The sequence below is a fragment of the Apaloderma vittatum genome, unplaced genomic scaffold (assembly GCF_000703405.1).
Source record: "Apaloderma vittatum isolate BGI_N311 unplaced genomic scaffold, ASM70340v1 scaffold2763, whole genome shotgun sequence".
In the NCBI taxonomy this organism is placed as follows: Eukaryota; Metazoa; Chordata; class Aves; order Trogoniformes; family Trogonidae; genus Apaloderma; species Apaloderma vittatum.
The window spans coordinates 82,028-96,320 of record NW_009706350.1 but is presented as its reverse complement, the minus strand read 5'-3'; the positions used below and the strand labels follow the sequence as shown (position 1 = coordinate 96,320).

At 41.4% G+C, this 14,293-nt stretch overlaps 1 protein-coding gene across 1 annotated transcript in view; it reads left to right on the top strand.

The window, feature by feature from the left end:
* TBL1X (transducin (beta)-like 1X-linked) overlaps positions 1–14,293 on the top strand; it is a 93,001-nt gene that overhangs the window by 44,168 nt on the left and 34,540 nt on the right. The window contains exons 3-4 of the mRNA XM_009865744.1: positions 11,318–11,463; positions 14,135–14,293. The exon at positions 14,135–14,293 is cut by the window's right edge and continues 79 nt beyond it. Of these exons, the coding sequence (XP_009864046.1) occupies positions 11,318–11,463; positions 14,135–14,293 (305 nt within the window). The remainder of the gene's footprint in view (positions 1–11,317; positions 11,464–14,134) is intronic.

Sequence of the window (14,293 nt, the reverse complement as noted above, 5' to 3'; positions counted from 1 at the left end):
TCCTGAGTCACAGGTGAGAGAAGTGCATGTTGAAAATAATTCAGATTAAGCATGGAATAAAATATTGGCATATATAGGTCAGCTGAATTTGCTTCAAGGCGAACCGCTTTCTTTGTGTATGTAGACTGCTCCTAGGTAGAAGGGAAATGTACAATGCGTGGGTTTTCTTAAATTATTAAAATCTACATGTTGAAGAATAATTCATTGGAAGAATGCATCACTTGGTCAATAAAGGCACTTATCCAGTGTGACAGTAAAAACAATAGTGTGCACTGGTGGTAGAGTCAGTGAATAATGATTTTTTCTTTTGTCTTTTTTACGTTTTCTTCCATTTGGCTCATTAGGATCATAGGAGAGCTAAGGCTGGGCAATATCTCAGGAGATGACAGAATCAGAGAGCAGTTCAGGTTGGCAGGGACCTCTGGAGATCATCTAGTCCAACGCCCCTGCTCACAGCAGGGTCAGCTGCTGCAGATTTCTCAGGGCTGTGTCCATCCAGATTTTGAGTATCTGCCAAGGATGGACAGTCCATAACCTTCCTTGGCAGCCTGTTCCAATACTCAATCACCTTCGCGGTAGAAGAAGTGTTTTATTTGTTTCAGTGGAGTTTCATGTGTGTTTCAGTTTGTGCCCTCTTGTCCTGTCACTGGGCACCACTAAGAGTCTGGCTCCATCCTCTGTGCACCTCCCTTGGGTATTTATGCACAGGAAGAAGGTTCCCCGTGAGCCTTGTCTTCTCCAGGCAGAGCAGTCCCAACTCTCTTAGCCTCTGCTTGTGTGCCAGATGCTCATCCATTGACCATCTTCATCTCTTCACCGGACTCTCTCCAGTATGACTCTGTCCTTCCTGTCCTGGAGAGCCCAGAATTGGACACGGTACTCCAAGCGTGTCTCACCAGGTCTGAGTAGAGAGCAAGGATCCCCTCCGTTGACCTGCTGGCAACACTTTTTGTAGCACGACTCAGGATGCTGTTGGCTTTGCTTGCTGCAAGGACACACTCATTGCTCACATTCAACTAGTCCAGCCTCCTGCTCAGGGCTGGGAGCCTCTGAGGTCTCTTAAAGGGCGCTGTTAAACACGATCATCACTGGAATGCTCTTGAAGCTCTGTACTTAGCTGTGCTGTAATAGTAAGACCTTTTGTGTGCTGATGGAGAAATACATCCTAGAACTTGCAATCTACCAGCCAAAGATGAAACACACATTTTAGTCTTATTTCAGTAACAATCCTTGGCTGCCTTCTTTGTGTCCACATACACGTTATCGCTGGCTCTTGGGCCGCCTCTTCTGCCTGCAGTGCAGAGTAACTGATAGAAAGACACCTGTGTGTTTGCTTAGCTTCTTTTTGCATGGGTACTTTTGTGCTAGTGTAACTGGGTGCTGAACAGGTATTACTGAGTAAATAAAATAATATATTTTTAAGGGAATATATAAAAAATGGGGGTTAAACTTGGCCTTAAAGTTTTCATGCCTTAGTTGTCTTGTTGGAAAGCAAAGTTAATACTATGTACAGTACCTCACAGCAGATGTCATAGAATCATAGAATGACCTAAGCTGGAAGGGACCCTAGGGATCGTTTAATCCAGCCTCCCTGCCGCCAGGGACGCCACCTCTCGACTAGATCAGGCAACACGTGGGGACCGAACGGGAATCGAACCCGTGACCTTAGCGTTGTTAGCGCCACGCTCAACTGACTGAGCTAACTGGACCCCACGGTTACAGTCCTAAAATGTATTGAAAAGATAATTACAGGTGTGCTAGGACAATATTCTTTCCCTATTATTTCAACATACTGTTTATTAATTTATAGGTGACTGTATATCTTTAAAAGCAGTATGAATGAGATGCTATACTATATTATCCAGGAACTGGCATTAAGACTGAAGGCAGGGATTCTTTCACCTTTTCAGCTCTATGCTGGTGAGGCTTTGGAGCAATGCGAACTCCATTTTTAAACTTCGTAGCACAGGTCTGATTTGTGGGCGTGTAGCCCTCTTATATGATGTGTTATCCTCTTGCGAGCCAGGCTACTCAATGAAAATAAAATGATTTAAGCTTATGATCCAAATCTCGGATGTACTGGAAGTTGGATATAGAACCAACATTTGTGACCTTTCATGAATTATTTGAGATAAATAAAGCCACAGTGCTGTTCTAGGAGTGGAATCTGTGCTAAAGTGAGTCTTGGATAAGACCACTTGAGAAATTTGACCAAAAAAAATGCTTTGATTTAAATAGAAGTGTTTCCTAAAAGTCAGCTCAGAGTAAACATTCCTATCTAATAAGAAGCCATCTGTAACTATATATATTGCATATAATGTAACATAATATATATATCCCTCTCCAGCACAGTATGTATGTAGTGAGACTGACTCTGAATTTGAAATTATGGTTCGTAGTTAGAGGATGGATGATTGCTGAAAAGACATCCATTTCTCGGATAAGAGCTATATTATTATGCACATTTTCTATCTCTGCTAGTAATCATTTATTCTCTTTGCAAATGCTAAGTACATTTTAAGAAAAACAGGATCAGCATTAGAAGACAGAAAGCTTTATTGGACAGCAGTTCAAAAAATATTTTTTTGGAACTTAGCAAAGCTATACATCTTGGGAAGGATGAAGCTGATAGGCTAAATAGTTTTCCCAGCTTCCTTTAAAGGTAAGCAAATTGGTTTCTAAGCCAACAGCACCTGGGTGAGTCAAAAACACATTATGCACATTTTTCATAGAGCAGTGAATACCTATTAGCATTATTTGATGGTCAGCTTCCCAAGAACTAAATTTCATAATGGAGAGGAAAAGTATTTTTACAGATAAAGAAGTTATTGGCTTTGTCATACTTCATTCTGGTTGTATTTTCAAAAGAATGTGTGAGAGTCATTTTTTTGTGCCTTTAGATGAACAGACTTGAAGTTTTGTGACCAGGTATCTACATTATGTACATATGTATAGATAATAGTTTCAGATGTTTTGTGGTACAGTTCAAGAGATCTTTGTGAAAGCTTCTTTCTCTGTGTCTTTTACCCCTGACGCCTAAAAAATATAAATATAGAGTAAGAAAAGCAATATTTGGTTCAGAATTTGTATGCTCCTTTGAAGGAAAAAAAATACACGGCTCTTGCTGTTTATTTGCAAAACCTTGCTTACTTTGTATTTCCTTCAGGGTCTCTTCCCAGTTGTCTCAACTTGGCTAATTTAACTTTTCTTTGGCCTCAAAGTTGCTGTACAGCGTTGGATCTCAGATGCCGAGCAAACACGGTTATTTTTAAGTTACACAAACGTAAACGATTGCACCTTTGGATATTTATTCCACGGCACGGATTTTGGTTCTGATCACTTCATGTCCTGTTTTTTAAAGCTTGCATAAATGCGGTATTATAGGAGTATTAAGAATGTAGGACGTTGGGTGCAAGGCAGATATCTGTGGATCAAGATGGCTTTGCTAGTAAAACCAGTGAAGTGCTACACGTTTGTCAGTTTGCTGCTCTTTCTTATAATTCTCCAGGCCTGGGGAAAGAAGCTGTATCTTGCAGCTTTGCAAGTTTTGCAAGCAACCTGCCCGCTGGGGTCTTTCTGCCTGCCCAGCTGTGGCAGTTCCATGTCACCCCTCCTCACACCTGGCTCCCTTAACGCAGCTGGGCTCGGGCTCTGCGTGCAGCCACCGGCAGCAGAAACCATCCTGGCGCAGAAGTTGCTGAATGCCCGCTGAAGGTCAGCTGTGGTGTCCTCCTTGCCACCACTTGTAGGTGCATATTAGAACTGAAAGAAGAACATAGCTTATGGAAGTAAATTGTGAAGTACGTACGACTGTGAAAGTCTCTTCTGTAACCGTGATCCTTAAAACAATGGTTGGATGTTTGGTTGCACAGACAGGGCTAAAAGATAACAGTACCCCACTAATTTGGAAGGAAAAGATTTTTTTTTCTTGCCTTTGTAAGTTATTTCAAACTTTGCCCATAGCTGCATTAAATTGCTAGATCTGTGTTGACATTTATTCGCAATTGTCAGTCTAATTTACACAGAGTGAGTGAAAAAGAGGATTATTTCAGGCCTTGTTTTCAAAAGATTTTAAGTTCCTCTTTCCATTGCTCATGTTCTGTTTTCTTTCTGTATCGTATTTCTCTTTTTGTTAATTTGCTGCCCTCAGAAAGACTTAAACAGTGAGTGCCAAGTACTTCTCATGAGAAGATCATTCCCAAGTTGTATTAATCTTTTCCAACATATTTTCCTGCATGAAAAAGAAAGAAAAAAAACCTGCCAAAAACATTCTTTGGCACATAATAAAATAATTTTGGGTAGCAGACATTTACTCTGAATTCTTGGCAGAAGGTGAACAGGTCAGATATCCAAGAAAAAAGGGTGTAACGTTTAGTATTAGTGAATAATCACTTCTGCAAAACTTTAAGTAACCAGGCACACTATAATTTTGTCAACTGTCACAAGCTGCAGCTAGGGATCCTTTCTTTATATTTCCCAGGGACTGTGAAAGAGCTTGTAATACAGGACACATTTCCCAGGGTTCTGGAAATAATTTTAATCGTTCAGCAATCCTAATCTCAAAACAAATGTGCAAGCCCTATTGTTCAGCTGATTTTTCTAAAAATATATTTCAACTGCAGTTCTCTGTTTTAAATTGCTAATGTGTGTCCTTGTTAAGCCCTTTATGTAAGTGCGAAGGTAAGTCTTCAGAAATAAGCAGACGCTGCCAAAACCAGAGAGGCACTCTAGGATGTATTACTGAGAAAGAAAAAGCTCAGCTAGGAGAAGAACCTCAGTCTGCTGTGAATAATAAACAAGATGTGGTGTAGGATTTTTGCTCACCTTTTTTTTTTTTTTTTTAACTGTTTCTGGAATCTTAGCAGTGGCTTGAGGCACCAGACACCTATTAAATACAACCGAACATATTTTGGAGAAACTGGTGTCCTTTTTTTCAAGCCTCTGTATATGTCGACTAGGGTTTTATGACTGTATTTTTATGAATACATAATTGCATTTAGACAGAAATCTGAGGAGAAGCAAGGGTAGGAATCCATGTTACATTCTCAGTTCTCAGTGCATCATATGGAAGAGGGAATTCTGGACTCTAAAATGGCAGCTGCAGTCAAGTACAGTGAAGAACATCATTGTATTCTCATGGACACTGGGCAAAAAATTACGTCGTTTACCTCATGAACCAGATCAGCATGTGTTACGCCCAGGATTAAGAAAATATAGTTGCTCTGAGCAAAAACTGTTTGCTTCTGGTTTGGCAGCCAGAATTTGCACTCAAATATGCCCCTACTGATACACGTCCCCTTCTTCTCTACACTGGTAAATCTACACCTGCAAGTCTTAACCGTGATCTTTGTACATCATTAGTATGGTTTTGTTAATGGTGATACTTCAGTCTTATGTAAACTGCAGTGGTGCGGCTCTAATTTATTTCAGAACACCACATTGCACCTTCTTGCCTTCCTGCTATGATGACACTCCCAAAACCCAGATGTTTTTCCGCTGTTTGCGTCTGGTTTCTTTGGCAAGCAGTTGTGTGGGAGGCTTTGGAGTTACTTGGGTTTGGTAATATGGTAAAGCAGCTGATGTCACTGTGTGGGGATATCTTTTCTATGCTGTGGAATGTTGTTACTTGATGTGTCTAAATCTCCGAGGATTTTTGCCCATATACCCATTTATGGTCATAAAGGTGACTTTTCTTTACCCTCCCACAACCATCTTCTCTTCCCTGCAGCCTCTACAGCTGTAGTCAGCTTTTACGTGCCTTCCATTCTCACATGAATCTCAGCAGTAGTGCCAGGCACCAAACTACCTTAAGAAAACAGACACTGGTGCAGCCAGAAGACTTGGGTTTACCAGTGGATCCCTTTAGACTAGTTGCAGGTTGGATCTGCTAAGCCACAAGTTTTAATCCTTTCAAAAACCTTGCTCTGTTTTGTATCCTGTACCTGCCAAATATTTTAGAAGAGAACAGGTGAGGACTGGAAGAGCTGGTACTGGGAATTTCCAAAGAGAAAGGGAACACAGTCTCAGGGAAATCAATGAAATGAGCAGTGTTGATTATTTCTGCCTGGAGGTGGTTACCTTGTTACAGAAAAAAAAAGGGGTTGTCCATGCCTTGTCCTCTTTGGGGTGTTTTTCCCCCTCTCTTTCTTTTGAGATAGTAACATAATTTCTGGTACTTGAACCAAAGATCCCTGGATTTGAAAGCTTCAATCTGAACTGCTTGAGTTTAAGAAATAGGAAAATTTGTTAAAGGATGTCGCACAGGCCTCCATATGAAACCTTACTATTCTCCCGGACCGAAGGCCACATGGGGTATTAGTTATACAAAGATTTGTAGGAAAAGGTTGTTATTTGTACTCGGTGTTGGGATAGAGGCTGTTCATCATGAAGATGTCTGACGTGTGTAAAAGGCAACTTGATGTTCATAATTCGTTATTCTTTGTTTCAATCTACAGTAGCAAATGTTTCAGTGAAGAATCTTACAGTACGAATAATTAAACTGAGAAATTTGCAAATAACTTAGACACATCTGTGGGGTTTTTTTAATTATTTGAACAGTATACTACTTAGATTTACTGGAGAAAACTATATCCTGATAGTTAACAAACAGAAAGCTTCCATAGTACTCATCAGATTTCGTAGCTATTGCTAATCAGGGTAACTCTTGAGTAACCAGCAAAGGCTGAAACACTTCAGAAATCCTTGCTTCCAGAGCCCTCTCTTTGTCATTCCCCTTACCTGTGCAAACGCAGCAGTAGGTGCTGTAGCTGTTACAGTTTAAGATTGCAATTAAACAAGACTCCTTTTTACAGTGCTAAGGGGATCAGAAAATGAAAGGAGCACTTAGTGAATGTCAGTTAGCTGGATCTGTGATTGCCAGATGAGCTAGCATGGGGAATACTCGGCAGCACCCCAGTTGCCTGCTTAAAAGGAAGAATCCTTCTCTTCCAGAAGAGGTGAGACACGTCTCTGGGGAAGACAAGACATTTCCCAAGGCTGTGTGGTTGCCCAGTGCCCTTTCCTGCACCTGCGTTTGACAGGCATTTCTGCTGTGAGCCAGGCATATTGCAAACAATTAAAACTATGCAGGGTGTGGATCAAACGAGCACACAAAGAGGAGGATTATGCTCATTAAATAAAACCTAGTTATGTTATGATCAATGACAAGTCTTGTTTTAAAGGGGGGGCCATTTTTAACTGAAAAAGGAGCAGCCAAGGGAAAAAAAATTTTATCATCTCCACTTTTGCAGTTACAGCAAAATCTATCAGTGAAATTTTGCAAAATACAGCCCTACATATGCATTTTTTGGCACTGCCTAGGGCAAGAATTCCCAAATGGCTGTGTATGTACCACTGAGAGTATATACAGACACTTCGGTATGGGATAAGATACAGCACAGAAAGGAGACCTGTTACGACTCTCAGTACAGAAAAGTGCAGGAGTCTCTCACAAGGAGTTTCACTCAGTTTTCAAGTCAAAACCAGTTGCATAACAATTTTTTTTTGGGGGGGGCTCTTTAAGTAACTTTCTGCATTCATTATTTTCTCTCTGCTTTTATGCTCTATAATATCTTTCAAGACCAACTATTTCACGGTTTATAGGTGACCGTCCTTTAAGGTGATGATACCACTGTTCATTTGGACTTCTTTTTTTCCATGTATGATAATGTATTTACAGATTATACATAGCTTAGTGGTTTATGTTTTCCCATCTTTTTTGAGGTTGGAAAAACCTGGAAGCCATTCTTTCAAGTCTGCTGAAGGTGCCGTTTAAGGCACTGGTCATGTCACAGCACAAATGACTGACCAGTTCCCCGATACAAAACCAGTTCGGTGGATGGCCATGCTCTCTCCCTTTTGACACTTTGTGTTCATGTCTTTAACCTTAAAAGCTCATAGCCTCATAGCATGCATCCTCTGAGGGTTTTCTACATTAAGATTTCATTCATTGGCGCTATTTGAATAGAAACTACCGTGTTATAGAGTGATTATTACAGTCACCGAAATGACAGAATTTATGAGAAATAATGCATACGAACACAGATTTGCTACTTTCATTCATTTCACTGCTACTACAGCATTTTTGAGTTTGGGTCTATAGTAATTTCATGTCGCCCCTACCCTATCCTTTCCTCAGATCCCCACTGAGAGAGCACTTTCCATCTCTGCTCTCGCTCCCCAGCTGCCTCGATAGCCAGCGCAGTCACTGATCGTGTCTCCGCTTTGCATTCCCCACTGTGGCTTCAGGAGCTTAGAAGGAGGGCCAAGTTGACATTCGTAACACAGGCTAACATTAAAAAAAACCCCTTGCCTTTGTTTAGTAGAAATCACCTTTTTTTGTAAGGCTGAGCTATAGAGCTGCAGCATTGCTATATAATTGAGTGGACTTGTATGCAGAGTCCCGAAGAGAACTGATGACATCTGGTAACTATAAAAGCAAAGCTCAAGTGATTCTTCTGCGTTATTAGAAACCTGACATGGTACAGCTTCATTTAAGATTTTGTTATCTGTATGTGTTACTTTTAAAACCAATCTACTGTCATATGAGCCTTATGTAAGTAGTACAAGAAATCAGGAGGTAATTAGCTGTCAGTCGGTGGGGTAGTTGACTTGTTTCTCTTGTGTTTGGTTTTCTTCTGATTAAAATCGTCTGGGAGGATTTTTCCAAGAGGAGTGAGGAACACAGTAACCAGCAGCACCCACTTAAGGAGTTTTGATTTGTTGATTTTCAGCATTTGAATCTTATCGGATAGGATCTTATGAATGTTTATTACAACTGCTGGAGATGTGTGAGTGAGATGGCTCTTCAGTGACAACGTATCCAGGAGTTTTGTTTCCTCGTCCAGCAGGTGCTTTGGTAATAGTTTCTTAGCATTGAGAGAAACAGTAAAATACCAAGATTCATTGCAATAATTCACTTGGAGGTTGTGCTGAGAAGTTCCTTCTCTCACGTGAAGTGAGGTGAGATGTGTTGCTCTTTGGGGATGTGGCAACTCGGTACCAGACAAAGAGGTTAGCTGTGTGCCGCTGCCATCTGTTTGCTGACAAAGATGTGCTTGATATATTCCAGCAGCCAACTCAGGAGTCTGCAAGATACCAAATGCAGTAATAAGAGGTACAAAGTCATAGTTGAAATTAAGCCTACTGTAATGATTTGCTGCTTTTTTACATTTTCTGTCAAGGTTTGTTGGTTGCCGCTTTTATGCCATCTGCCTTCCGATTGAATCAGAGACCATGTTACAGTCTTCTGAGCTGCGAGCTCACAAACAAGGGGCTGGCTTTTTTAGTAGTCAACTTCAGAGCTTCTGGGCAACAGCTTAATTGTCCCATTCTTCTCCATTCTTAAGTAGATTTACTGATTCATCCCTTGTGCGTTCAAAAGTACATTCCTTTTCAATGAGGTGTTGTTACTGTTGTCACTGATTATTATAAATACACATAAATATAAATTCTTTAATTCTGGTTAGTTGCACCCACCTATTTATATAGGAAGGTTTCAGTGTTCAGTGATCGAGCCTTAGTTCTCTCAAACGCGGGCTGTGTATGCTCAGTCCTTGATTTCTTCCTCATTGTGGTGCCCAGTAATGTGCTTAGATGCCCTACAAAACTAATAACAAGGGAAAAACACTGCTCTGCAGATCTTAACAGTCTATTTTGGATGCAGCAGGAGGTCCAGCAGCTCATAAACTAGAAGAGGACATACAGAGCAATACAGGATAAGAATGGGCTAGGGATTAGATCAATGATACTGCAGTTTTTCAGGTGTTTTTTCCTGTGCTTTGTTTTTGTGCCTTCTAGTTCTATGTAATTCTGCTCATAAGTGGACCTGCCACTTCCCAAAAGTGTCCAAAGCATCCCCCAAAAGTGGGGTAATTCCAGGCAGGGAAGGTAAGGTTGGGAAGGGAGGATATAGAGGCTGTTACCAGAAAGAGGAGCAAAACAGTGGCAAAATAACATGTATAGGGGGAGAGAGTCACAGAGAAATACATACCTTGCGTTCAAATGTGGGAGGCATTCTGTTTCTCAGCTTGTTTTTGCTATCTATCTGTGATCATAATTGAGCTATCTGCAAAAGGGATCTTGAAAACAATTTGAGTGAGAGAGAGAAAGCAATACTGTGGAGCAAGCCCAAAATCCCGTGCTCCAGCCCACGCACAGTTGGACATTGCAGTGATATGGGGGAAATCCCTTAACGGACAAAACTATAAATGAAACTACTGTTGACAAGGGGAAGAGGCACAGCTATATTTAACGGAAGTATTTTCATTTGAGAGCTGCTTTCTTTTTCTTCTTTTTTTTTTCTTTCTTGTCTAGTTGGTGGAGACTGTGAGGGCTCTTCCTGTTTGAGACAGTGCATGGGTGGTTTCCCCAAGGCTTTTAATGTTAGATTAATGCTCTGGAGACAGTGCGGTGATAAATGGGTTCCTACAGTTATATCTACATCCTGTTCCCCCTCCCCCCTCCCACATCTGCCCCTATGTACAGTCGCTCTGCGGCGCTTGCCTTCATACCCAGCAACAGTTTTGAGAAGCTTCAGCCAGGATTTAAGTGACTGCTCTTTAAGATTTGTCCACCAAAATTCTTCAGTGCCATCACCTTCAGTACTTCTTATTTCTCAGGCAATGACAATAACGAAACAAGGAAGAGAAGACTTCTGGTTAAAGGACGAGCCACCGCGCTGGCTTCTTGTCTGCTGCTTGGCAAATCCCAATTAATTACTTTTGCTATTACTGTTCACTTTCAGAAAATAGATTTACAGGAGTGGCCTTTTTGTTGTTTCACATTTTCATGGCAGTGCTCTGCCCATCATATTGTACTCAGCAGTAAACGAGCAGAGGTTTTGAAGTTTCTTCCCCGGTATAAGGGAATGACTCCCCTGTGTCAGCTGCATCGATGCCTGGATTTTATACAACTTGCACAGTGATAGGGATTTAAGTATTTAGCTTCAGCAAACACCAACGCTGAAATGCAGCAAGGGAAATGAAGATTTGAGCCCATCGTTTTGGGTTTGTTGTAGCTGGGCTTACCCTTGTGATTCCAATTTTTACGTGTTTGGTTTTGTTTTCAGTTCGGGTAGTTCTCTGGTTATTTTTCTCTGTGCGTGTTCCCATTTCTATCCAATTTCCCCTGATAAGTGCAGGGCCGGGGGCTGGGCAGTGGCGCTGGTCAGGATCGCTCTGGTTGACCTCCCTGCGGCCAGCTTCGTGTCCTTCTGCTTATACGGCAGCGTCTCTCAGAATTATTTTTAGACTGTGGAAGGTGTAGCTGGCTGGTGCATTTAAGATTTCATGTCATGGCTTCCTTTTCCTGCTCTCAGGTTTCTCCCACTCGGCCTTCACCTTCGGTATCGAGAGCCACATCAGCCAGTCCAACATCAACGGAACACTAGTGCCACCTGCCGCTCTCATCTCCATCCTCCAGAAGGGGCTCCAGTATGTGGAGGCCGAGATCAGCATCAACGAAGTAAGTACCCCCAGTATCCCCAGTACTCCCAACACCCCTGGCCAGCGCATGCTGGGGCTGTCCAAGCCACTGGTCCCCACAGCCCATAGATGCAAGCCAGCACTCCATGGTTTTTCTTATTCTGATTTCATTTTGTTCTTTGTGCTTTGCCCCACCCCCAGCAGAGAGCCAAAAAAGCTCTGAGGTAGTATTTTGATTTTTAGCTGTGGCATCGAAGCCTTCTTTGTGCCGCTTAAGTGCATTTTTTGGTATTTCCGCTACCTCATCCAGCAAATCGAGACTGCGCAGATTGTTGCTGCAAACAAGAAAATGCGTCTGTGTTTACAGTCTTGCATTTTCAAGGTCACAGCAGAACTTGGCAGGAAAAGCCTGCAGTGTAGGTTAAAACTTCACTCCCTTGTAGTGCCTGCAAGCCATGCCCGATCAAAAATCTGTCTGATTTCAGTGACTTTGGCTCAGATTGTGTAAGACCAGGCATCATCCTCTCCTGTATGTGGCGAGGCAGTCGTGTAAATTCTGACCCTGGCTGGACCTCTGCTGGTCTGTGGGGATTGTATGAACAGCCACAAAGTGTCTCTGTTCTTCTTGAACTGCTAGGGGAAACAAAGAGGAGATGTGGGAAAAGCAGCGTTTTTTGCCCTGCCAACCTTAAAGGCGTGATGCTTCTAGGGGGAGTGAAGCATGACAGATAAGCAAGTAGTACTGCATTACAAAATATTTACCATAGTAATTCATAATTGACAGAGATCTGTGATAAATATTAATACATAAGAAGCTATTACTTTTTCCTCTATAGCTGAATGTAGCATGTAAACAGCATGGGTGAGAACAAAGGAATATAAAACAGAGGGAAGGTTGTGTTGTTTGCGATGTGTAGTTTGGAAGCTCATTTGTTTTAACACTAACATTCTATGTGGTTTTCTTTTTATGACTCGATACCGTGTTGCAAGAGTTGTATGTGTGTTATTTTTTAATTGAGTCAATGACATTTGACATTCATGCCAAGCTGCACTTTGATGCAGTTGTAATAACAAACCGGTGTGAAGAATCTGTCCCAATTTGCTGCTAATTAACATTTTGCCCTGTGCCTGAAATTGAAGCTACACAGTTAGAAACGTGCAGCCCATCCGTTCAGGTCGTACGACAGCTGTAGGGGTCTGCTCCTGGGCATCCAGCTTCAGAGTTGGCTTCAGCTGAGCAAGTAATCTAAAAATACGCATCATCACCAGTAAGATTTATTTTGCTCTCACCATGGTCTGATTCTGTTCAAGTATGTACTATGCCGTGCATTACAGCAAAGCAAAGGCCATTCTTGCTATGTCTGAATGCCAGTAAGAGCTACATATGTGCTTCTCCATGTGCGTTACTTAAGAGGGGCAAGTAATCAGAGAGTCTGTAATTAATGTGTGTAAAACTTAAGTATAGTTAGTGATATGTTAAAGGACAGTCATGGAAATAGTCCAGTGAGCAGTTTTACACTTAAACATGTAGGATGCCAAAATCCATTGGCAAACAATTTTTTCATTGTCTAGCAGAGATTTGAGCCAGGAATCAAATAAATGTCACTAGAGACATTTATATAAAAAGTGTGGAGGAGAAAGAGAGCTTATATTTTTCTTATGTAATGACTCTTTCCTCCTTTTTCTTTCCCATGAGGGGACAAATATGTGTTATCATAATGCTGTAATTGTAAGGGGTACTTCAGTTACTAGTCCATCAGAAGCATAGTAGTCATACAAATGTCTGTTTATTAGTTACTGTTAGCTGTTGAAAATTATTATTTCCCAAATACTTCATCTATCCATATCTTGATCTTGCCTGCTATTCCTCAAACACAAATCTTTCACTGCTGGGTCTTGATTATTTCAAAGAACTAAAGGGAGTTTGCAGAAGATCAGTAAAATGGCACTGAAACTTTTTTCCTATATTTAAGATCATGGGAAAGTGAAAGTGAAGCAGAGCTAGGTACATATAGCAGTTGTAGACCTGAGTCTGTATTAGGTCTTAAAAACTGACCCTTAAAGGTTAACTCAATTGATTGTTAAACCTAAAGCCTAATTTACAGAAATCAAAATGAAAGCCATAACTATTATGAATAAAACTGGTAGAATAAATTACAAATGACGGTAAAGCAGTCCTGTATGATCAGCCACAGCTGGTGGTTCTGGGCTGATGAATGCCGTGTAAGAAGCCACTGAATTTATGCATAGCTCTTGTTTTGGCTGAGGCTCCTTACTCATCAGCTGCGTCCATTCCTATGCCCCTGCAAGTGCAGGAAAACAAACAACTTAACAAAAGTCTATTTACCTGTGTCGTAGCTTTAGCCATGACTCTTTTTTTCCAACTACAAAACAGAGACACTTTCTGTCATCAGTCAGACTTTTTTTTTTCTCCACACCATTTTTCTTTTTGCATCTCTATAGAGTTTACATGCCTGGATTTTCTATAAAATTCCACTAAATGACTTACCAAACTGATTTCTAAGTGGAACATGAGTACCACCATCGCCAATCTGAGGGAGATGATCTGTACTAATGTGGCACTGTTGGTTAAGTCAAGGCGCGCTATCTTCACACAACCTAGTTTTGTTTCTTTACATCATTACTCTTTGTCAACCTCAGCGGTGGAGAACCTAAACTTGCAGTTTCACTTCTGCTCCTTTTCCCTGCAGGATGGTACAGTATTTGATGGCAGGCCAATAGAATCACTGTCTCTGATAGACGCGGTGATGCCCGATGTTGTTCAGACCCGGCAGCAAGCATTCAGAGAGAAACTAGCTCAGCAACAAGCCAGTGCAGCGGCAGGAGCAGCAGCCACGGCCGCCGCCACG